This window comes from Camellia sinensis, chromosome 10, assembly GCF_055761805.1.
Source record: "Camellia sinensis isolate YWXY chromosome 10, ASM5576180v1, whole genome shotgun sequence".
Classification (NCBI taxonomy): domain Eukaryota; kingdom Viridiplantae; phylum Streptophyta; class Magnoliopsida; order Ericales; family Theaceae; genus Camellia; species Camellia sinensis.
In genome coordinates, this window is record NC_138970.1 from 93,193,394 (window position 1) to 93,219,853 (window position 26,460).

At 33.8% G+C, this 26,460-nt stretch overlaps 1 protein-coding gene and 1 long non-coding RNA gene across 2 annotated transcripts; both read left to right on the forward strand.

Annotated features, from left to right (window-relative positions):
- The first annotated feature begins 388 nt into the window (after positions 1-388).
- LOC145801211 (uncharacterized) lies at positions 389-920 on the forward strand. Its single transcript, XR_014342320.1, has 2 exons — positions 389-508; positions 668-920. It is a non-coding gene; the product is annotated as an uncharacterized LOC145801211 (long non-coding RNA).
- A 20,079-nt stretch (positions 921-20,999) lies between these two features.
- LOC114312904 (alpha carbonic anhydrase 1, chloroplastic) lies at positions 21,000-25,166 on the forward strand. The gene is made up of 6 exons (XM_028259201.2): positions 21,000-21,097; positions 22,149-22,366; positions 23,374-23,477; positions 23,576-23,678; positions 23,889-24,071; positions 24,787-25,166. Exons 1-6 carry the CDS (start codon positions 21,007-21,009, stop codon positions 24,913-24,915), a joined length of 828 nt encoding a protein of 275 aa, XP_028115002.1. The 5' UTR covers positions 21,000-21,006; the 3' UTR covers positions 24,916-25,166.
- The last annotated feature ends 1,294 nt before the right edge of the window (positions 25,167-26,460 follow it).

Genomic DNA, 26,460 nt, shown 5'->3' on the forward strand with positions numbered 1-26,460 from the left:
TTAGCAGTTCTCAGATGATGGATTGTTGTCAAGCTGGCTCTTGACATTAAAAGTGCTTGGCTTCTATGTTATTGTTAAATTTTAGATCTTATTTATCTATAATGAATTTTTTTTTTTTTCTTTCTTTTTTTCGACATCCGTATATCTAACCTATGGGAGCCAGATTGAACACAGCTCTTATGAGGCAGATCAGAGCCTTATCCACTGGGAACAAGCACACTTGTTTCGGATTAGGATTCGTTGTGATGGTCTTGTAGTGGTAATCCTATGGCCTATGTTTAAAGTTAAAGTAAAATTATGTCATTTTAGGGAATGGTTTTAATGTCATTTTACTCAAGTTTTAATTTGAACCATAGAATTATGTATTTTGCTGACATGTCTTCTTATGATAAAAATTGTAATAAGATCATTACAGGAAAATTATGGCAGAGAAATCAGATTCACTTTTCCAACTAGGACTTGATTGGGTATAATCAGATTCACTTGTTTCCAACCACGACTTGATTGGGTATAATCAGATTCCCTTGTTTCCAACTACGACTTGATTGGATAGTAGAATATGCGTTGAAGCATTAATTTGCATCATATCAATGTGATGTTATTGTTTGTACCCATTTTGGGTCTGTGTCACTATGCATGCACACGTTGCATGCTGTGTGTAAAGCAGGAATGATGAGACAGAGAAAATAAGGAGGCATATTCTAGCTGTCATCATAAAAGAGATTCCAAAGCCAACGGAGAAGGGGTCCAACACCAAACAATTGAGATAAACTCTTGTCAACTCTACTTTCAACTTTAGTGTACAATTTCTAGCTAATTGTCTCTTTAATTGATAAATTCCGACACTCTTTCAAGTTTTTAGTCATTTTCATGGTTCAATTGTGTTTCATTATTCATTAATGCAAGTCCAATTTTCCTTACTTTCCACAATCATCATTTGAGTTCAATTATTTTCACCCTTAGCAATTTGTAGAAGTTTCATTGAGTTAAAATCTGATCCAGAAGTCTGTCCGTTTGGCCGCGCACAATCAATTCCTACTTGGCAGCAAAAAATTTATATCTGGGACTACGGCACAAGTCCTGGCACGCTCGTGCATCAATACATTCAATGCTTGGGTGTTTCATTGTTCCTTGTGTGGTGCAAACAATTTTGGCATGCTTGGTGGGATTGTTAGGCATGCACCAGTGACAAAATAACTGGTAGATGAAGAGGAAAAAACTTCATTCAAGGCTAAACCATTAGAGATGTTTCTCCAAATAGTTCAAGATTAGACCTGTCTCGAGGCCCAGAGACACAGTTGAATCCAAAAGGTCTGCCAAATGTGTCAGAGAATTTGAAAAGTTATCATTACAACCAATCCCTAAGGAAAGCCACCTAAAGGTAACCACTTCCAAAGCACTTTTTGGGGAGTGCAATGAAGTGCTTCAATCCAAAGAAGCTCGAATGACACGTCTTTCCTCGGGTTCAATCCTTTCTCCATTCCTTCCTTCGGTTGGGAATGGCGGGATGGTTCACATAGTTCTTTAAGTGAATATTTTCTCAGAAAATTTTTCATTCATTGGATGTCCACTATAAGAAATCAGACAGTCCTAGTCTAAATTTGGCTCACATAGTTCTTGTGAATATTTTCTCAGAAAATTTTCCATTCATTGGATGCCCACTTTAAGAAATCAGACAGTCCTAATCTAAATTTGGCGAAGGAGCTTAAAGGGGAGGCCATTAAAACCCTCACCTAAGGCCCCAAAACAATGGAGGCCCCATTTTCATGATATATATGTTTGTATATATATATAAGTTATTATTTAATTGATATACACAAGGCCCCTCAAAAAAAATACTGCCAAAGAAGAAAGGAAGTTGAAAATGGAGCATTAATTGATATCTCAACTTTTCTATAAAGAGGGCAAGAATCAAAGCATTAAATACACTTTTTTTAGGATGGCAAATGATTCGAACTTTTCAGAACAAGTTCAGTTTGACTTATTAAGGGTTCGGCTTGGCTCATTTAGTAAACGAGTCAAACTTAAACTCGAATATTACGTTCGTTTAGTAAATGAACCGAGTTCGAACTCAAATAAATTCAGCTCGTTTATCTTTATTTAAATTATATAATAAATATATTATTTAAAATAAATATTTATATAAATAATATTTTTTATTTAAATAATGTTATATAAATAATATTTAAAAAAATCTTATCAAATAAAAAAAAACCGAACTTGAACCCATTTAATTATTGAGTTGAGCTTGAGCTCAATAAATAAATTCGATAAGCAAACGAGTTGACCTCAGATTTCCATATGCAAAACAAAAGTCAATAAAATAATCCCTTTATTCTCTATTAAAAGCTGTTTCAAACCCGTTCTTTTCATGGTTCTCTTCTCTCTCTTCATGGCATCTCTGTCTCTCTCTCTCTCTCTTCATAGCAATTCATTGTTCAGTCTTCAAAAAATCCATTGCTATCCCTCAAATTTTTTTTTTCTAAAATAGTGACAAGACAAAAATTAAAGCGAAAAAATAAAATTGCTTCCTTCATATACATTTGACAAGGGGTGAAATATTTAATGGTGTCACACGTAAAGTTTATTTAAATTTTTATTTATTTATATTATATATGGTTTTATTTATTTTTATAGTAAAAGTTTTTATTTTTATAGCAACCACTCCAAGGCATTTTTCAGGCTTCATTGTCGAAACACCCTGATGGCCGGGCCCCTAAGCCTGGCACAAGGCCCGTCCTGAATTTTTAGGGGCATAAGGCGAAATAAAAAAAAAAGGTTCATATCCATAAATAAATAAATGAATAAAAACACCATGTTTGATATCACTACTGGCAATTAATACTAAAATAGATATCAAAATGTATTCATTCTAGAGTACCAAAAAAAAAAAAAAACTACCGGCGATTGATACCAAAATAGATGTCAAAATGTATTCATTTTAGAGTACAAAAAAATAAAAATAAATTTACCATAAGGTATAGTTCAAATCAACAAAACAAATTAATTAATTAACAAATTTAATTAATAGAATGTTCTAGCAGTGTGAAACAAACAAATCTACTTGTTTCTTACTACCAAAATATTTATCAAGTGCTCCCGATTGAGATTAAATTAATTGTTCTACTTTCAGCTTCTTCTTTCTCTTTTCATTTCTAGAATTATACTTACTAGAAAACATGATTATAATCACAATTCAATTCACAAATCACAATCCGCTGATTATTTCATATCTGATAGTATAGAAAATATAAAAAATAATTTCATATTTGTATGTATTATTCTTCTCCCTTGGCCATCAACACTTTCTGTAAATATTTTAATTTTAATTGGGCCAAATCACACTTATAAATAAATATGATTCAACAGAATATTTTTGGGCCCTTTGAATTGGTCCTAAAATAACAAAAATAATTTGGGTTAATTTAAATTTATAATATACTATAACACTTTACTAAATTTGAGACCCCTATTTTGGGGTCTCATTGGCCTTAGCCCAGGGCCGGTACTGCCCCAGCTAGTGAGGAATGGGGGCAACCTTGTTGGAGATAAGATATGACTAGAACAACCAGGGATTTGGGCCACAACCTACACCAAATAGCTAATCTTAAGGAGGATGGGGAGGCTCAACCCTCTTCTCGTTGCTACATTTCTAGAGCAAAGAGGGAAATCAGGCTCCTTGAGGAGCGTACCAACCCAACTTAGTCATGAACATAGAATAGGTAATGGACCTTATTCAGGAACAGTCTCATCATGCATTTACGCGAATTGGTAGGCACAACCTATCCCCAAGTTATCGATAGGGGTTATGAGTAACCTAAGAGGTACAAGGTGCTTGAGTTCGTCTTGTTCTTCGTCGAAAATAATCAATCCACCGTGGAGAACATTGCAGGGTTCACAATGCAATGCGTGAATGATTATCCTGCCTTCTCTCGTGGATCACCCCGTGCTTCTGAGGTGCATCTTTCTCAAATATGTCATCATGCCTTGTCCCATTTTCTTCACCACTGGGGTGTCCCTTCCCCTGTGGATAGTATGATGAAGGGCACCACAGGTTTTCTCAAGTTAAGGCTAGTAGCAAATTCCTTGATAGGAACAATCTTTACTTGGTGTATCAGCTCGCAACTTGATTCTGTTCATTCCTATCAGTAGATGAAGAGATGTTCTATCAACAATTTTACAAAATCAAGCCAGAGATGACTATGACTGACTTATCTAGGATGTTCCAATTTATTGGAGAATCCATGGAGACAGACATCTCTAGATTCAAGATGGCAAGGTTAAAGTGCTAGGTGATTCTTCCTAAGAGAAAATATGTCAAGTTAGCCCAAAACGACTTATACTTCAAACTTCACAAGAAATTCAAGGGAATGGAATTCAGAGACTTGTTTGAACTATAGTAGCCAGGTCAATCGGATATAAACAAATCTTGAAACAAGAATATGGATCAAAAGAATGCGTCCAAAGGAACTTACTATAAGGATCCTAATTACAAGGTTGTTAATGTAGATGCTAGCCTCAATCTTGAGGTGACTAGCAAAAATCCATAATAAGAAGTCGTTCGTCTGTAAGGCTTTTGTCAGGGGTTGAACCTATGAAATTACAAGAAAATTTTACAATGGCTAAGACGATTCTGTCATACACATTTGACATTACTAAAAGCAAATGAGATTTTTGACCATCTGATGTTTAGATTTTTGACTTGGTCATACATAAGATGTTTAGATTCTTAGTAGGCCACAAGATTCTTTCCGTTGAGGAGATTAGAATTCTCAATAGGTCACCAGATTCTTTTCGTTGAAGAGATTAGAAACAATGGTCATGTTTGATTCACAATACTAATAGTGAGGTATTAATAATCCTATCAAATTAGTGTGGTATTAACTATCCCACCCCTACCCCATTACTAATAATCCTACAAATTTGTTGGATTAATTATCCATTGGATTAATAGTCCTAAACTAAAATGTCAAAACAAACATAGGATGATTGGGCCCACGGATTAATAATCCTAATCCCATACTTTAATCCTTCCAATCAAACATGCCAAATGAGTATTGTAAGTTTTATGATTCTTGGAGTCAAACTATCAATAACTATATTGTTTTTAGGAATGCTATCCAGGACTGAACCGTCAAAGAGGAATTTAACTTTCCGGAAGAGAGGAAACCTCTGGTGGGGGTAGCTTGTGATTCATTTTGTACGGAGTTTGGAGTAAACATTACGTGTATCAACATCATCAAGACGCCATGTAACACTCCGCCTCACTCGGAAGTTGGCATGGGTGATTTGGGCATATAAAAGTACTACTATCTTCCTACTAAATAACTTAGATTTAAGATTTTGAGTCATATTGGTAGACCCAGGTTACTTGCGCTAGCACGTAATGGGATGTTACAAATGGTATTAGAGCTGACTCATACACACAATTATGTGGGCCACTTATTCTAAATTGTCCACAAGCTTGTCATGGTGTTTTGATTGATTATGGATCCTTATGAGGACGCGATGATTTATAAGTGGGGGAGCTTGTAATATCTCATCCTACATCGAAAGTTTGTATGAGTGATTTCGGACACATAAAAGCACCACTATCTTCCTGCTAAGTAACTTGAACTTAAATTTTTGAGTCATGTTAATCGACCCACAGGGCCACAGGTTACATGCCACGAGCAAGAAACCTGTTATGGGGTTTGATAAATATTACTTTAAAATATGCCACTTCTATGCTGAAAAGAAAGAACTTCAATCAATTGATTGAACTCGAATAAAATAAAATTCACCTGAAAATTCAAAAACTAGGTAAAATTTAGAATAATTATATCAATTATTTAATATTTGTATTAATTAATTGAATATTCAACTAAAATTTTAAATATATCACTAAAATACTAAAATTCAGACAAAAGATAATAGTTAACATTTTTCAAACTAAAAATGTTTGGGACCCCCTTGGGGAATGACCCCCTACACCCCCAAAGTGATTCTGGCCCTCTATGTATGTGTAGGGCCTACTCATATATATGTAGAATTTATATCATGAGTGGTTCAGATTTGTAAGGATCTGATGGGATGGGGGCTTGAATTATTGCTAGTTCAACTATTGTGACTCACTTTACATGTAAAATAGAAAAAATAGTAGAATAAATTTATTTTAAATAAATATATATTTTTAATTGTGCATAGCAGGAGTGTACAGTTAAATTTAAATTATTTTATAACTCTAATTTTTTTAAAAAAAATACAAAAAAAACTCTTTAGTGTTTGACCATTACAATAAAATAAATCTTGAATTTTTAAGTTTATTAATTTAAATCTTAATTTTTTGGTTTATTTTTAATCTAAGCCATCTGTCTATTTTTGTTAAGTAAAACTGATAAAAAAATAATATTTTTAGTCATTAAATTTAAGAAAAAAGAATATTTTAGACATTGTATGTATGAGTGTTGCTAATAGCATCCTACTATTTACTTTGGACCCTCATTGCTTTGAACCCCGACCACCATAGTTTCTCCCTACATTATTTTTCTCTGAACCCCTACCATAATCACAAAAGCACCCCCTCTTTGAATCCCCATCATTTCCACAAGCTTTTCATCAGTAACTCCACACTCTCACTGTCGTTACCACCTCTAGCAGCTCACTCCAACCCTCTACCACGCTTTCCACTCTAGCCCATCGTCCACCTGCTCTTTCACACCTCATCGCCATCCAAGTCACATCTCTGGTGGCTCTCTCAAACCCTCTCTTCGAGACCACTCCCCTCCTTTTCAATCTACCTAGATCTAATTTGACAGTCTATGATCGAATTATTACCATTTCTTCAGGGATATATGTTGAATTATTGTTATTTGTTCAATGGTCTACATTGCCCAAATCTAGTTCTACAGTGTATGATTGAACCATCACCATTAGTTTTGTGACATATGTCCGAACTAAAATCATTTGTTTGATACTGGTTTTCCAAACCAAATACTACAATTTCAATCTCTTCATTCCTCACACAATCTCTCTCTCTCTCTCTCTCTCTCTCTCTCTCTCTCATTTTTCTCGCACAAACTCTCTTTCTTGTTCTTTGTCTTTCGTTCAACCAATGCTACCATTTGCGATTTGTAGATGACAGCGGGGTAGTGGCAGAGAGAGGTTGAGGGTTATCGGAAGAGGGAGATGAGTAATAATGGAATAGAGAGTGTCAAGCGCCATCGCGTTATGGAGTTGAGAGATGGTGTTGGAGCTACGTCTAGCCTGCTCATACAGTTGAGAGGTCACCAAAGTTGGTGGTGGTTGATGAGAAGGGTTAAGATTAGGGTTTTGAAAGGTAAGAGATGACGGCAATATTGGAATTGTATGAAGGGATAAAATTGTAATAAAACAAATATTAAAATGTAGGGAAAATTCTATTTCCACACACATACTTACCTCAGTGCACATTATTTCTCAGTGTACACACTTTTGATAATTGATTATTCTTTTTATCCCACACACTTGATGTTCATATCATTGTACACACACTACCTAAACCTTCCTTCCGCACACTTTTACCTATTTCGGTTGAAAGCTCTCTTTCCACACACCTGATGTATCAAAACGACCCATTGACAACTCCATGAAGAAACAATGAAGACCCATTGACAACTCCAATGTGCTCAACACCGGAATCCAAAAGAAGTTAACTGGCAGATGAAATAGGCCTAGCAAAACCTATCTTGTTGCAACACCAAGAAAAGAACAAACAAGGAATATGTAGGTGGCTCAACCAACCGCTTCAAGTTAGATTATAACAAATCTAATATGAAACTAAAGCAAGAAAATGACTATAAGATATAAAGTGCGCTTTCGGTTAGATTATAACAAAACAATATAAAACAAAAGCAAGAAAATGAGTTTGAGATAGAAAATGCAAGAAAATGAAAGAATTGAAAATTCACATTCCAAAGAAAGATTGAACTTCTTGATTTCCAAACTTTCTCTTAATCACCCTCAAGGTTGTGAATTATGTTCTCAAGCCTCAATTCAAAAGCTTGGAATTTGAGATAGAATGATAGTTTTGAACGAGTGTATGATCACTATTTAATCTTTTTTTTCAACTTAGCAAGAATACTCTCTCTCTTTGATCAAGGCTTTAGGACTTGGTTCTTGAGTGGTTTTTGTAAGGAAAGATGAGATGTATAGATGCTAGGTAACTTCACTATTTTGGCAAGACAACACTCTTTTGTTTTCAAAGCTTTCTTTTCTTTCTCAAATTCTAATTCAAACTTAACATTTTCTCTACACTTTTTCTCTCAAATTTATCTCCCCAAATTCAATACTTGAGCTCTCCTTATATAGGCAATGCAAGTGGAGCAATGGTGGAAGACAAAGTGGAGCACCAAAATGGAACATTATCTTCAATGGTGGAAGACAAAGTGGAACTAATAAAGCATTTAGGGAAGATAATGGTGCACCAAAATGGAACATTATCTTCAATGGATCAACCATTAGGCAATGGAGGCTGAGTATACATGCATTTGGTTCAAAAATGGGTCAGAAAATGGGGTTGTGAAGTGCCCACCCGAGCAAACAAAAATCCATTCTTCACTGTCTCTGGGTGGTCGACCAACTAGGGAAAAAAATGTCTGTTTTGCTCCAGTTCAGTCCAGCTTTGCTCCGGTGCTCGATGGGTCTTAGACACTTAGCCAAAACAGGTTTAGGGTTAGGAAGAAAACTCAAATTTCATCTTTTTTATTGAGAATTATGTGACAAACACATTCTTATTTCATCATCGGGTAATCAAAGGAAAGCGTCCAAGTCTTAAGACCGGTCAAAATGGGGTGTCTACAAATACATTCAAACCCCACTACATTATTGAGCAAGTCAAATAGGAATTCCCAGTCAGCATTCCTGTTCCTACAATCTTCACAATAGAACCCAACTACTCCAGTCACTCAAGGAAACCCACTTCCTCTTATAACAGTTAGACTTGGAAGCGCAACATTCAGCTTTAGGACTTCCAAACGTAAATCATCCAAGCCCAAACCCAAGTCAACCACCAGTGATGAACTTATTCAAATGGCAAAGTCATTGATGGCCCAAGCAAAGTCACAAATTGAAAATAAAGCCTCAGACGAAACAGCCTCTTCTAAAGCCTCAACTAGTTATGATCGCCAACTTTTCCACTGAAAGTAATCAATTTTACTATTTACTATTCACAAATCAGACATAGTCAAAAGTAGCAAATAGCTCCCATGTGCATCAGTCACTCAGTCAATCATTGAAAATGACATACAACACCCATTTGCCTTCACATGTTGCTTTCTCGACAAATTCTCTTATCAGATCACATGCATCATAGTCATTGACTCTCTCTATAAAGACCTCCTCAGTCATTAATCAGGGGAAATGGAAAAATGAGGGAACTCTCATCGAATTCTCAAATACCTTTTCAACCTGTAGAAAACATAAAATATTTTGTAATATGTATTCTGAAGTTATTTCTAGTTTTCAGTAAAGCATTGTAAGTCACTTACTTTAGTTATTGCTATTTATCTATTTTAGTTATTGCTATTTATTTAGTCTTACTTTTACTAATAATTTGATTTTTGAGTGAATCATTAATTTATTATATGATTTTGTACCAAAAAAAAAAAAATTAAATTGAAAAATCTCCAAAATCAGCCCCACATGGCCAGCCACCTTAATATGTATATATAGTATACTTTTTGAAACATCAAGCTTGAATCTGGGAAACTTTTTGACCGAAGTACCTAGAATCAAGAAATGTGTCTTGCACTAGGTTTTTCATCTAGTTCTATATGGACTAATCTATAACTAAATCATATTCTAACACTTAATTAGACCTCCTAATCATCCTACATTCCTTTACACTTCAACTAAATCTAAAACTTTTCCATTCCATTGGAACCAAGGACATTTTGGACAATTCACCAGAATTTTCTTATAAATACCCCACCTTCCTCAACACTTTTTGCACATCAAACACATACACACATATTTTCAGCAAGAGGGAGAGATAGAAGAGAAAAAGTGTAAGCTTTGGGAGAAGAATGAAGAAAAAGATGGAAAACTTGTATACACCATTCCTAGGCAAACAAATAAGCCACAACACAACATTCTCTTTTATTTTCTCATTCAAATACATGATCTTAGAGGTTTTAAGTATCATTTTCAGATATGTATTCATGGTGTTTTTTAATAAAATAAGTTGAGCCTTGTTTTCGTCCATGTATGTTCTCTTAAAATGAAACAAAACTATCATTTTCTATCAACTTCTTACATTATTTCCAAAGGCATACCTTCAATCTAACAATATGAGTTAATTATATATTATTTAGCATGTTTTCCTCATAAGAGAAGTAGAAAATTACTCATGGTTACCCTATTTTTCTATTACTTTTCTTAATTAAAGTTTTGTGCAAGAAAGATCGGTATTTTCAACCCACTTTAAAAATTCTAAAAAATTTCAAAAAAAATCCTCTTGATCTCATTTGTATATCAAAACTTTTCTTAAAGTATTAACTTTCAAGTAAAAATGGTTTAGAGTGAGCGGTTTAAGAGAAAATCTGATTTTCGTAATAGTCGACGAATCTGAATAGTGCTAGAGTATTTCTTTAATAACTAAAAAATCTAGGAAAGCTATCCTATTTTTGAAATATCATCTAGAAACTAGATAAAATTCTCTACAAACAATGGAAAGGATGAGTTCGAAATTTTTTTGAAAATGTCTCTTAGATTGTGATCTTTAGAGTGTATCTAATTTGAAAATTTGTTTTGTTAATGATTTCATGATTTTCAATTCCATGAATATGCTTATTATCACATGTTTGGACCTTAGTATGATACTTACATTATTTTGTCTATAGTCCTTTACCATGATGCTTTGATGATGCTTATTATGAAAATTATTGTCTTAATAGTTTGTTCTAACCTTAACTTAAAATATCTAACTCAAGAGAATACTAAATGTTGGGGAATTTTTTAAAATGTATAGTTTAATTTTTGGATGTTTTCAAAACTTTCTTTGTTTTTCTTTGGAAAGCTTGAAATAACCTTGGGGATTTTGTCCCACATCGGAAAGAGAGGAAAACATGGAGCACTTAATAAAGTGCTACATGGAATATTTCTTTGAATATGGAATTGTGAGGTGAAAGCTAATGTGCATGTACCCATACCGCAAGGATGATGCTTCGCACCATCCACACACGTGCATGGGCTGTGTGGCGTTTGATGGTGCACTTTACACTTTGCACGGACAAATCGACACATTGTGCCATGAGAGCGCTTTCCTATTTGCATCGAACAGGTTGGAGCAATGACGTGGATCTAACGTGATCTGGAGTGATTTGATCATAACCGTTGATTAGAGATGCATGCGATCGTACAAATAAGATGGCACCCGATCTGTGTGAGAATGATCTGCACTGTAGATCATCAATCCAACGATCAGATCTGATCGGATGCGATCAATGGATATGACCATTCGATCAGGTGGATCAAGGCCTATAAATAGGCTGCGAAATTAGCCTTTTTATTCTATCCACAAAATTCAGAACCATTCTTGCAATTATCTCTCTCTCTCTCTCTTTCTCTCTCTTTCCTTCTTGATTTTGAGTTTTTTGATCAAGAGTTTCTTTAAGCATTTTTTCTGCTTTTCTTACTGGTAATCAAGTTTTGCAGATTTGGTTATTAGCCTTGGTTTTCTTGATTATATCAAAAGCATTTTGATCAACTGTTGTCAGTGCAGAGGTCGGTAGACTTGTTCTTTAGATCAGGCTTCATTGTATCTAGGAGGCAAATTTGCTGTAACCTCCTGCACACTTTTTTGTGGGTGCAAATATTGTCTTTAGGAAAGCGACTTAGTAATGCGACTTGAAGCATCAAATTTTTGTTCTATATAGACAAGTTCATCGCCAAGTTTTGAAGACCCGAAGACCACCAACTGAAGAATTCAAGACGAATTGTATCAACAATCTAAAAACAATAATTAGATATGGTGATGTCTATTCAGAAAATGACTCAAGATTTCATGAAGCTTGACCATTTTGATGGAGGAAATTTCCGACGTTGGCAAAAGAAGATACACTTTTTGCTCACCACTCTCAAAGTGGTCTATGTGCTAAATAACCCCTATCCGGTGAAGCAAGAAGACGAGACTATAGAGCAAACCCGTACCAGAACCAAATGGGATAATGACAACTACATTTGCCGAGGACACATTCTGAATGCGTTGTCAGACTCTTTGTTTGATGTGTATCAACATATAGAAACGACAAAGCAACTATGGGACATATTACAGTGAAAGTACCTCACCAAGAATGCCACTAGTAAGAAATTTCTTGTTAATAATTTTATATGTTTTACTATGATTGATATAAAGCCCATTATGGAGCAATTCCATAAGATTCAACATTTTCTGAGTCAGTTTCAACAAAAGAATATGAACATGGATGAATCTATTGTAGTTTCATCTATAATAGAGAAACTACTATCTTTTTGGAAATATTTTAAGAAAACTTTGAAACACAAAAAGGAAGATCTTACTTTAGAAGAATTGGCTCAACACTTTCGAGTTGAGGAAGAGTCAAGGCTTCTTGAAGATAAAGATAACCAATTGGCTCAGACTTCCAAGATCCACATGGTGGATGATGGCAAGAGGTTTAACAAAAAGAAGCATAAGCGTGGACCCCAACCCGAGAAAGATGCTAAGAAGCCAAAAGGCGCTTGCCGGCACTATGGAAAGCCAGGGCACTTCAGAAATGAATGTCGATCATACAAGAAGAAGCAAGAAGCATCAAATGCCAAGAACAAGTTCGTGGCTGTTATATTCGAGGTGAACATGCTCGAAGATGCTGCTGACTGGTGGATTGACTCAAGAGCAGCAAGGCATGTTTGTAATGACAAAAGCCATTTCACTACTTATGAACAAGTAAGTAATGGAACAATTCTTTACATGGGCAACTCTTCAACTACTGCTACCAAAGGCAAAGGGACGGTGACTTTAGAGTTCACATCTGGAAAAGTCTTAAGTCTTAATGATGTTTATCATGTACCTGATATCAGGAAAAATCTTGTATCTGGAAGCCTGTTTAATAAACATGGTTTTAGTATTTGAGTCGGACAAATTTGTCCTGTCTAAGGGTGGGATTTTTGTTGGGAAGGGTTATATTTATGAAGGAATGTTCAAACTTAACGTTATCAATAATACATCTATTTCTGTTTATATTGTTGATTCTCTTTCTTTATGGCATGCTCATTTAGGTCATGTTAATACTAGGAAAATGCATGATATGTTTACTTTAGATTTAATTCCTAAGTATGATATTGATATGTTTGAAAAATAAAAATTTTGTGTGCAATCTAAAATTACTCGCATTCCATTTCCTAAAGTAGATAAAAAATCACATCTCTTCTTGAACTTGTGCATAGTGATGTATGTGACATGCATAGTATCCCCACTAGAGGTAGTAAGAGATATTTTGTAACATTCATTGATGATTTTTCTAAGTACTGTCATATCTATCTTTTGCATTTAAAAGATGAGGTGTTTGATAAATTCAAGATTTTTAAGACAGAAGTGGAAAATCAGTGTAATGTTAAAATAAAAAGACTTAGGTCTGATAGAGGCAGTAAATAATATTTTCCCGAATATTGTGAAAATGTTGGTATTATTCATGAGAAGTCTGTACCCTACACACCACAACAAAATAGAGTAGCTGAAAGAAAGAATAGACATTAACAAAAATGATTAATGCTATGCTTTCTTACTCCAGTTTAAGTTCTGGTTTTCGGGGTGAAGCCTTGCTCATTGCCTGCCACATACTCAATAGAATTCATCTCAAGGAAGAATTGTTACTCCATATGAACTTTAGAAAACAAGAAACCTAATCTAGGTTATTTGAAGACATGGGGTTGTAGAGCAATAGTCATATTGCTTGAACCTAAAAGGAATAAATTAGGTGAAAAAGGAATTGAATGCATATTGCTTGGCTATGCTATACATAGTAAAGCATATAGGTTTCTAGTAGTAGAGCTCAATGGTTCAGTGGAAACAAATACCATCATTGAATCACGTGATGCGGTATTTTATGAGAATCATTTCACAATGATTTCAAGGTTGGATTCTAATCAAGAAAATGAATAAACTCCTTTGATGTCTACAAAGGAAAGTGAACGGCATGAACACATTGAGCCTAATGAACCAAATAAGCCTGTTGAGCTAAGAAGGAGTAAGAGGGCTAGGACTGAGAAGTCATTTGGTCCTGATTTCAATGTTTACCTTGTAGAAGGAACTAAGAAAGCTTATTATAAGCAAACAATGATTTCTTTGAATATGGATTCAGATCCATTAACTTTTGAGGAGGCTATGAAGTCTCAAGATGCTGCTTTCTGAAAAGAAGTAATAAACGATGAAATATATTTTATCATGGGTAACAATACCTGGATACTTGCTGATTTGTTACCTGGATCCAAACCAATTGGTTGTAAATCCATCAAATGGATATTAAGATTGCTTTCCTAAATGGAGAGTTAGATGAGGAAATCTACATGCAACAACCAGAAGGATTTGTTGTACAAGGTCAAGAGCACAAAGTGTGTAAACTCGTGAAGTCACTATATGGACTGAACAAGCCCCAAAACAGTGGCATGAGAAATTTGACAAAGTAATAGTGTCAAATAGTTTTAGGATACATGAATCTGATAAGTGTGTGTACAGTAAGTTTACTGGTAATAGAGGTGTAATTATATGTCTATGTGTAGATGCCATGCTTTTTTTTTGGTACTGACAATGATGTCATTGAAAGTACTAAAAGTTTCTTATCGTCTAGCTTTAGTATGAAAGACATGAGCTTGGTTGATGTAATTCTGGGTATTAAGATCAAACGAGAGGACAATAATTTGATTCTAACCCAGTTGCACTATATTGAGAAAATTCTTAAGAAATTTAATCAATATAATTGTACACCCATGTCTACACCTTTTGATTCAAATTTGAAATTGTACCCTAATATTGGAAGAGCAGTTGATCAAGTAGAATACTCAAGAGTAATAGGTCGCCTAATGTATGCCATGACTTGCACTAGACCTGATATTGCTTTTGCAGTGGAAAAACTTAGTAGATACACTAGTAATCCCAGTAGTGTGCATTGGCATGCTGTTAACCGAGTACTTAGGTACTTGAGGAAAATAATAGACTATAGAATAGTCTATAATGGCTATCCAGCAGTGCTGGAAGGATTCATGGATACTAGTTGGATAATTGACCGTGAAGATCACTCGTCCACGAGTGGTTGGATTTTTACTCTTGGAGGAGAAGCTATCTCTTAGGGTTCTAAGAAGCAAACATGCATAACAGACTCAACTATGGTGTCAGAGTTTGTAGCATTGGCTTCTTGTACTAAAGAGGCAAAGTAGCTAAGGAATCTCTTGCTAGAAATTAAGATATGGCCAAAACCTATGCCACCGATATCTTTGCATTGTGATAGTGAAGCAACTCTATCACAAGCCTATAGCCATGTCTATAATGGAAAGTCCAGGCATATCGGAAGGACTGAGACATAGTTGTGTTAGGCAGTTAATCGCATAAGGTGTGATTACCATTAGTTATGTAAAGTCAAGTGAAAACTTGGCTAACCCCTTAACGAAGGGACTTGCAAGGGATTTGGTGTGGAAAACATCAAAAAGGATAGGTCTTAAGCCCATTTAACATAATCACTCCTAGTGGAAACTCGACTCAACGCTTGAAAAAGCATCAAGTCTTGAGTTCAATGAACCCAAGTATACCATATGTCGTGATTGCAAGTACTTAGTTTTATTTCATTTTCATCCCAAGGTTGAAGTGCTTGATACTTGTAATGTGAAAACAAGAGGATGAGTTAGCAAACTCTTAATAAGCTTATAACTGAGTTGTTAGGGTATTGTAAATTACAGGGGTACTCTCAGTAAGCTTACCTATGTGAGTGTAGGATATGGTGCCGCTTCCTATGAGTCCAAGGGCTTGACTCTAGAGTGCTCATGAAACAGGATATAGACACAAGGCCAATCCACGTATCGGTTTGTTTGAATACTTGAGGTAACATGTACTGTACGTGAGACATGTCTAGTTAGTCGTATATGATCGCTAATTCAAAGACAAGTCTACTATGCCATCTTGACAAACTTTGAGATGTCTTCACTAAGTGAATGATTCAAATCGTAAGATATCTTCACCTATGCATAAGGCTGCTAAGTGACCCAAGAGTCATCATCTGGTATTTTGAAAATGGTAGGGGAATGTTGGGAAATTTTTCAAAATGGTTTTTAAAATGTATAATTTAATTTTTGGGTGTTTTCAAAACCTTCTTTGTTTTTTTTTAGAAAGCTTGAAATAAGCTTGGGGACTTTATCCTAGATCAGAAAGAGAGGAAAACATGGAACACATAATAAAGTACTAAATTGAATATTCCTTTCAATATGGAATTGTGAGGTAAAAGCTAGTCTGCATGCACTCACACCACAAGGATGATGCTTCGCACCACATGCACATGTGCGCAATGCACTTAACCTGGACGCATCGGCGCAAAGTGCCATGAGGGCGCTTTCCTATTTGCATCGTACAAGTTGGAGTAATGACATGGATCCAACATGGCATGGGTGACGTGGAATATAGTCAGCTCTACGTGGCAGTGATATGGCGTCCGTTGGCGGTCGAACGGTTGTATGTCCAATCTGGAGCAATTTGATCATAGCCGTTGATTGGAGATGTGCGCAATCGTATGGATGAGATGGCACCCGATCGTGATCAGGTGTGATTAGTCAAGGCATCTATTCGGTGTGAGAATGATCTGTACCGTAGATTGTCGATCCAACGATCAGATCTGATCAGATGCGATCAAGGGACATGATCATTCAATCAGGTGCATCAAGGCCTATAATTAGACTGTGAAATTAGCCATTTCATTCAATCCACAAAATTCATAAGCATTTCTGCAATTATCTCTCTCTCTCTCTCCCTCTTTCTTGATTTTGAGTTTTCGATCAAGAGTTTCCTTAAGCAATTTTCTGCTTTTCTTACTGGTAATCAAGTTTTGCAAATTTGATTATTAGTCTTGGTTTTCTTGATTATATCAAGAGTATTCTGATCTACTATCGTCAATGCAGACGTCGGTAAACTTGATCTTTAGATCAGGCTTCATTGTATCCAGGAGGCAAATTTGCTGTAACCCCTTGCACACCTTTTTGTGGGTGCAAATATTGTCTTTAGGAAAGTGACATAGTAACGCGACTTGAAGTATCAAATTTGTATTCTATATAGACAAGTTCGTCACCAAGTTTTGAAGACTCGAAGACCACCAACTGAAGAATTCAAGGTGAATTGTACCAACACTAAATGGGGTGGTATTGGGTTTTTGATCACTTGAGTAATGATGAGATAATCATGGATTGATAGGGCGTGTTCCCTAATAGAAGATTAAGTCTTGCGCAAGTGATTGTTTCGGAACCTTTGAACGGATCAGTTGTATTCGGACCTTAGGTACTTATGACAGATAAAGTTTGAGGTGATTATATATTTTTATCGTCTCTTTTGAGGTCCTCAGTTGGTGTTATGCGGTATGTAACCTTTGTAGGCATCCGGGGTAAAATTTGCAAAGCACTAAAAGAAGGGGGCATACTGAGTGATCCAAACCCAATTCTTGTGATTGGGAGGATAAAATCTCTTTAGAGAATTTCTAGATTACTAACACCTAACTTGTAATCATTTTCATGTTTACCTGATTATTATACTTCTTGCTTATTGTAAATGTGGTTCTATTGGATTGAGCAAAAGGGACGGGGTGTGAATGTGTTTACTTGGCATTCCAAACTCATAGTATTTCATGCCAGGTATTGATGAAATTTACGCAGACGATGGTGAAACATAAATATTTGAAGACATATGACTATCCTAGAAAAATTAGGAATTAGTAATCATGTTTTGGGATTATAAATGTTAAAGCTCTTGTCATAATTAAGATATGATCTTGTAACTATTATTTTACTTATATATACATTTATTTTTTGTGAACTTATCATTATCCTTCTGTTAACTTATGTAGACCTTGTATTAATACCTTGTTAAGATATGTCAAAAAGGTAGCTTTGCTATTTAAGGAGACTGGACTTTGAAGGGAGGCTATATTGACTCATCCGATCTTTCCTGGGATCTTACTTGGTTATTGATCAAATGACTCATTAGTGACGTTTCCTACACTTATAACTTTAGAAAAACTTTGTATTTACTTGTTAATATATATTCTTTGATGTTCTCGATTTTTGGGGCGTCACAACCAAGCTTGAATTATCTTTTGTCATCAAACACATTCTTAGATATATCAAGGGCTCTTTGTCTCATGGCTTAACCTTTTCTTCTAGTTCCTTTCACTTACAAGGCTTTACTGACTCTAATCCTTTTAATAGAAGATCTACTTCTAGGTATTGTATGCTTTTGGGCTCAAACCATATTTCTTGGCCTTCTAAGAAATAACCAACTGTTTTTAGGTCTTCAATTGAGGCTGGATATCGATCCTTGGCTTACACAACTATTGAATTAACTTGGGTTCAGATGTTGCTTGTAGATTTTTCTGCTCCTTTACCTTCGTCCCTTGTTCTTTGGTGTGATAATCTTTCTGCTTTTTCTCTGGCTCCTAATCCTGTTTTCCATAGCCATTCTAAACACATAGAGGTGGATTGCCACTTTGTTCAAGAGAAAGTTGTAGCTAAGAAACTCATCCTCAAGTACATTCCTACTAATGATCAAATTGCTGAAGTTTTTACTGAGGCCTTGTCCACTTCCAAGTTTCAACTCCTTAAGAATAAGCTCATGATTCACTCTCCTCTTATTCGCCTAAAGGGGATGATAAGGATAGTAAAGCATCAGTAGCAACAGCAGTAGAGCTAACCCACCTTACTATGGTGATCCCTCAACCACAACAGAACATTTCTCTATGACCTATAACAGAATTCTGTTAGAGTTAGTTAGATAAAGAGTCATTAGTAATCATGTATGAGGTGTATATATACTACACTGATGTAAAGATATCAACTTATTGAATCAAATATATTGTTTTCACATTTTCTTCAGTTAATACATAATGAACCGATTAATGTGAATAAAGAAGTTTAACAACTAAAGGAGTAAAAGAGGCAAAACCCTAGAAATCTCTCTTGTTTTTCTCTATGAAATTTCTTGTTAGGGGAGATGGAGACGGCGGTAGTTTCCACACCTTTTCGATCTCTCTTTTCTCTCATTTCTTCTTTCTTCGATCCTCCTTTGATGTTTGCCTTACTAGTTCAACCATCACAACTTTACCTTCTCCACCCTTGAATCCAAACTTTTAAAGTCTGACTTCAAAGTCTTTCATAGTCCGAAAGTCAACACTAGATAATGCATTTGTTTCACGCTAGGTGACTACTTCAGCTTCAATGTTATATTTTGACCAGCAGATATGAGGTCTTCAGATTTCAAGTTGAAGGTTGCAAAGCAGTAGAGTTTTGGATGAGTTCAGTAGCGACTTGGATTTGTATTTTTTCTGTTTGATTTTCTTAATTTTTCGTTTGTTGATGTAATAATCCAGCCTATGTAGAAGTTTACTTCCCTCAGCCTTTTCTCCTTCTTTATGGAGGCTTGGATGGGTGACTCTATTTACACACCACATTTGGTCTTAAGGCACACCATTACTTAGTTTACACATTTAATAATTTAAAAAAACATACAGCTTGTTTGGTTCTGATTTTCATAAAACAGTTTTTCAGAAAATTTTACCCTTTTATCTTCCGTATTTTAATATTTTCAATGAATTTTTTTTAATGTTTTAAACAATTTTTTTTTTAATTTTTAGACACACCTAATATAAATATACTTAAAAAGTATAATATTTATGAAAAAAATATTTAAAAAATACACTAAATACCAAAAAATAGAAAAAAAAAATGAAAATTCAATACAATTTTCGTATTTTTGTATATTTTTTAATTTTTAAAAATATTTTTCACAAATATTATACTTTTTAAGTGTATTTATGTTAGGTGTGTCTAAATTTTTTTTTTTAAAAAAATTGCTAAAATATTAAAAAAAATCATTGAAAACATTAAAATACGAAAAATAAAAAAATAGAATTTTCTGAAAATCAGAACCAAACAAGCTATATGTTTTTTCAAATTATTAAAGATGTGAACTGAGTAGTGGTGTGCCTTGAGACCACATGTGGTGTGTAAATAGAGGCACCCGGCTTGGATCCTTCATTTTATGGTAGTTGTTTATCTCTTTTTGAGATTTTGTGATACCGCCGTACTTGATTGACTTGATTTTTTATTGGTTTTGCAATAAAGATTTTCTTTTATTGAAAAAAAATTAAAACAACTAAAGGAAAAATGATTAAGAAAAAGAATAGACTAATCTAAAATCAGTAAAATGGTTGAATCTAGGTTTTAATCTTCCATAGCAATTCTCCGGATCATGTTATATAGTCTTAAAAAGAGGAATGCTTAGCTGTGAAACCATAAAAAGGAAAATAAATAAATAAAATTACAAGTTTTGACTCAAGTGTGGGCACAAATGACTATTCACATCTCCAGATAGTTATTATTATTGTCTAGTAAAAAATGACAATTTTTAGCTCTTAAACCAAAAAATAAAAATAAATAGTAAAAAAAAAATCAAGGGCTCTACCAAAATGCGAGCACAAATGAATTTTTCCATTTTTAGATGCTTGCTTGTAATTTTGATTATGAGTAAATCCCGCTTTGGCCCTAATAATCCCAAAAATAAACTGGTGGACGCAATTAGTTTATACAGATAGACAACATATACAAAATTTAAGGTGCTCCAAAAGTTTTGGAGGAAAAACTGCTAAGTTTGGCATACACATCCTATAACTAGGCTGAAAAGGTAAGGTTAAAAGGAATCACATACTCAATCATATCCTAAAAACAGTTGTAAACATTAAGTCTATATATATTGTAGGTTTGAGAACAAACTCAGAACTTGCACCTGCAATGGCTGCCCGAGTTGCCTTCTTTGTTGTAGCGACTGCATTATTGCTTATCCACACCAATGCAGTAGAAGTCTCAGAACTAACCTCAGGGGGTATTATCTCTTTCTCTCAGAAACACACCCCACAGAAACGTGAAATTTTGTTTGCTTGTACCCTTTGTACCTATTTCTCATTCCATAGAAATTTGGTTTGCTTGTCTCTTATATATACGTGTGTGTGCGCGCGTTTTAAAAGAACCGTCTTAGCATTTTTTCAACATAAAATAGTTTTAGAAATATTGTACAACATGTTTTATGACTTGCTTAAATCCAAATATGTTCCATAGCAAAGTCAAAAGCTTTGTCATATTCAATTTTATGACTTGTTTAAAGATTCTTGCAATTCCCATACAGTATAGTCTTGTGAAAATGGATTATTATTATTTTTTTTTATAAATAAAATGTATGGAAAGTTATTGAGATTAATTTGTCTCTTTATTACTCAATTTTTTTTTTTCATGTCTGGTTCTTAAATATTGAAAGAATTTTGGTGTTGCTTTGATTGTACTCGTTGCGCTTTGATTTTTTGAAAATTTATATACGCAGGTTTGTGTGCAACATATTTATTATTTCAATGATTTTTTCAAATTTTAGTGCTCATTTATTTTTTCGTTTTCCACATCATGTTTTGATAATCAAATTGAGCTTTAAAATAAAATGAAGTAATTCTCTTTATGTCCTCCCAAGGCCCATGCATTTCAGTGATGACTTAGTTTGAAAGAATATATATAAGTAATAACTTTGTAACTTATAACTAATGTAATGTTACTTTTTTATTGTTAAATTTTAGATAGAGAGAACAATGGAAGAGAGAAATAACGGACAAGAATGAACACACAAAAAAATAGTGTCTTGTTCATTTTGACATAAGGGCTATCTCATTCATTTGACAGATTACACTATGTATTCAATACATGAAATACACCCATTTATATAGTGCAAAGATTCTAAATCGTAGAGATTGAATGCCATTTATAATGTCACTAATTGCATGCTTATTTTGTGTTTCAAATGCCAGCATCAATTACTTTACTTTTGTTAAAAAAATGATGTAAATATTTAAGAATCAATTAACCCTAAATTATTTTGTTAAAATTTCCACTAGAGCGTCAAGAAACTCCTGGGTTTAGCTACACTGGCGACATCGGCCCCAGCAAGTGGGGAAGTTTGAATCCTCATTATGCGACTTGCTCAACTGGAAAATTGCAGTCTCCTATAAACATTGTAACAAACAATGCTGTTCTTAATGCAAAGTTGAAGCCTCTAAAAAGGGAGTATCATATTGTAAATGCTACATTGGTTAACAGTGGCTACAGTATTGAGGTATGTCTTTGGTCTTCCATCTACTTTAGTGACAATCATCCTAGTCTAAAATATTAGACCTCCTCAATTTGAGGCAAGGGGTGCAATTGTCAAAAATTATCTTGAAATTTTATTTAATTATGGGCTTCAATCACAATGGCACAAGGTGCGTGCTATTAGAAAGACATTTTTAGTTATTGTTAGGATGAATCGAAATCATAGTGACATTAGATTTCCTTGGCAATTGGTAAGATTGTCCAAAGCTCACCTCCTTAATGTCATGGTTAGATCTTAGATTTGTAAAGAAAAAGAAAATTATAAAAAAGAAAATGAAGTGAAAGAGCCTAATGATATTTTTTCTTGGTTCTAGGTCGGTCAAGAAAAGGACAAGAACAATTATGGAAAGTTTGCTTTTAGGAAGAAAAGAAAGGGCAATATATATTTTTCCCTATACTAAAATGTCATACACTTACGTTAAATTCAATGCTCTAATTCTGTGAAAAATTAGTGGAAAGTTTGTTTTTTGTGAAAAATATCAGTTAAAAGAGTTGTATATAAGCATTTTAACCCACCTTTTTTTTTTTTTTTTTTCTCAATAGACCATATGTCATTGCATTTTTTAATGTTAAACATAAAACTGTTGCACAATTTCTTATGAAAACTGAGCTTGCTAATCATTTTGTTTTTGGATGGAAAATTTGTTTTTTTTGAACCACAAATTTAAGATCTTATATTCACCCTACAATCATACTCACATTCAAGCACAACTTCATGAGCTCTTACAAATCCTAAGCTATTTAAGATGGCATTATTGTACATTCAATTTTTGTAAAATAATTATTGAAACGAACATTCCATCATTTAATGGTAGACCCACACCAATAAATAGTGAGATGTGCGTGTTTCATAATATCACACTACACACTACAGCGAATAATTTGACTTTTTTTTTTTTTTTGTGATTTTGATTATGGAACATGTTCTTTAACAAAGGGTTTTTGTGCTAAATGAAGAATTCTTCTTTGTAGATGAAATTTGGAAATGCAGGACAGTTGACTGCTAATGGTAAAATCTACACCTTTCAGCAACTGCACTGGCATACACCCTCTGAGCACACAATTGATGGTGTCTCGTATGCTCTCTCTCTCTCTCTCTCTCTCTCTCTCTCTCTCTCACTTAGAAAATGTTTTGTGAATAGCAAAAACTAACCACTAATTTTGATAATTACAGAGCTGATGCAGAGATTCATCTAGTCCACATGGCCAACGATGGAAGCCTCACAGTCATAGCCATGCTTTATAAAATTGGTGATGCTGATCCGATTATTGCCAGGGTAAAGCTCTCATACATGGTTCTTGATATATACTAATCCAACTGTTTTGATTTTTACAGTTTAGTTTGTATTGTAAAATTTAGAGGTGACCGTTAGTTCAATTGATGTTATGGGTTCAAGTCATCTTTCGCTCCCAAACACACATTAATTAAGCGTTGTTTTTTAGTTTGTATTGTAAAATTTGTGTTAACATGTTTTTGACAATTGTAGTTTGAAAATCAATTGCATGAGCTAGCTGAGGAGAATTGCAAAGACAATGAAGTAGCTCAAGTTGCTGTTGAGAACTTCGATGCTTGGAAGTTGAGGAGAAACACCCGCAAGTATTACAGATATGTTGGTTCTCTCACCACTCCTCCTTGCTCCGAGAATGTCATCTGGAATGTCTTTCCCAAGGTACTACATTTTTTTTCACACATGTACAATACATTAGGGGTGGTCACCGGTCTATTTGATTCATATCTATATCTATCTGTCTTCTATATCGATATCTATCTATATTCTATACTATTAATATCTTCTATACTATTAATATGTGAAGGTTGTTGGTTGTGTTGATACAAATGTGTCTTATATTTTGAGTTTTCTCAAAATACACCTATAATAATTATTTAAAACAAAAAATTAAATAATGAAGTGAATGGGACTTAAACCTATGATGTTTTGGGTTTGGGTAACAACATCTTTACCACTTCAACAATCCACAACATATATATTTCTAAATCAAAATCAAAATTTATATTTTATAGATTTAATAACACATCCATAGGTAAGCACACACCCACTAGTTATTATAATGCAAATTGAAAAGGACTTATCATATTGTGATTATATGTGAAGTGTTTCAACTAAAATTTTGATTTGATTTGATAATAGAAATGGTTCAATTTTTAGGTTTAAACATGGAAAATAATTATAACTGACCAAATTGATTCGGTTTTCAGTTTGGTGACAAAATTTTATAAATTTATCAACCAATCCATGAAAATCGAATTGGTTCGGCTCACAAGTTATTCTGATCTTTGTTCTACACTCAGAATACATTCTATATTCATACATAAGTACATAAAGGTACATTTACAAATTTTGATTATGGGTTACAAAAATGCAGATTAGATCAATATCTAAAGCACAAATAGAGGCTTTGAAGGCTCCATTGCAACCAACATGTAAGAGCAACTCGAGGCTTGTGCAACCCTTGAACGGGAGAATTGTTGAATTGTACGATGAGCTTAACTAAAATTGTAGTATTTTGTCAATGTCGTCTAAGAGATCTTAACCGCGATCTACTACCAATTAAGAACTCGTAATATTTTTGCATTCCCCCAAAAAAAGGAGGGCCAGATTTCAATGTAATTCACCCAAAGGCTACATACATACAATACAGTACATCAAGCTGTTAATTATACTTCTGCAAATTATCTGACATTGTATCATCTATGCAATTTATATTAATAATACTAAAGATTTAATTTTGGCTTTGTCCATAAATCACGAATGACCAATACAATAATAATTAGCCTCATTTTCTCTGTAGTCTTGAAATGCTTAAGAGCTTCTTGATCATATATAGCATGATGGAACTTATTCTTAAGCCAAGCTATTAACCCTAATTTTCAAGCCAAGTAAGCAATGACCAACAATTACGATTTTAAGTGGAAAATAAAAATCTAACGGACATTTGCATCATGTGCTTATAGTGATTAGGATGGTAAAATGAACCAAGATATTTGAGCTTGACTTTTGAGATTGACTCGTTATATATACAACCAAAACTTAGAGCACATTTAGCTCAATCAATAAATTTATATGCATTATAAAATTATATAAAAAATAATCTACTCGAACTTGGTTGAATTAAAATTCGTCTAAGATCGATTTAAAAGATATAAAACCAAAAAAACACTTTATTAAAGTTCATTAAACTTTTAAATCAAAACTTAAAAACTTACCACTTAATAGTCAATGGTGGACAAGTACAAACAAGGGTTTCCTTGCCCACCAAAAAGATTATATACTACATATTCAAAATATATATATATATATATACAAGAAAAATGGGCACAAGTTAATTATTTCAATTCCACCATATCCAAATTGATTTAAATGATTTGTGCACTCTTCTTCCTTTATTAATGTTCCTCTCATATTTATTATTTTCATCAATAAATTTTTTTTTATTGATAATAATAATAATATGGGGATGCAAACATCAAACAATATTAATATATATATATATATATATATATATTCATGGCGCCATGATCCATCAACCAGACTGGAAAGTTCATGATTAAAAGACTTTTTTGACACTCCAGCAAGAAGAAAAGATAAATATATATATTTATATATATGGTTAACACTAAAAAAATTGATTAGGTTATCTGAACAAAACACCACTAATACAAACAAAATAATGAAAAAAAAAACAAAAAGGTGAAATTGTTTGCTTGCAAATATGGCATGGTTTGGCAGGAAAAAAGCTGTTTTTTTTTTTTTTTTTTTTGACTAAAATAGTCACAAAATACAAAATAGATTTTTTAACTCAATAAATTCATAATTATTATATTATTTCTCTCACAAAAAAGTCAAAAAAATCAAAAGTCCTTTCCAAACCAAGCTTTTTAACCCCAAGCTAAAATAATAAAAAAAAACTAAAAAGCCAACCCATTTTCCAAACCATTCCTGCATCAGTCTATAATTGAATATTTAGAGAGTAATACTAGAGATCTTAAAAGTTATACTAAAAGTTCTATTAAATATCTTAGACCCACACCATATAAGT

Bases quoted from the DNA above. Each gene is read 5' to 3' on its own strand.
- LOC114312904 (XM_028259201.2), top strand. From the start codon at position 21,007: ATGGCTGCCCGAGTTGCCTTCTTTGTTGTAGCGACTGCATTATTGCTT. The intron at 22,367-23,373 runs GTATGTCTTTGG...TCTTCTTTGTAG, and splicing joins ACAGTGGCTACAGTATTGAG to ATGAAATTTGGAAATGCAGG. The intron at 23,679-23,888 runs GTAAAGCTCTCA...TGACAATTGTAG, and splicing joins CTGATCCGATTATTGCCAGG to TTTGAAAATCAATTGCATGA.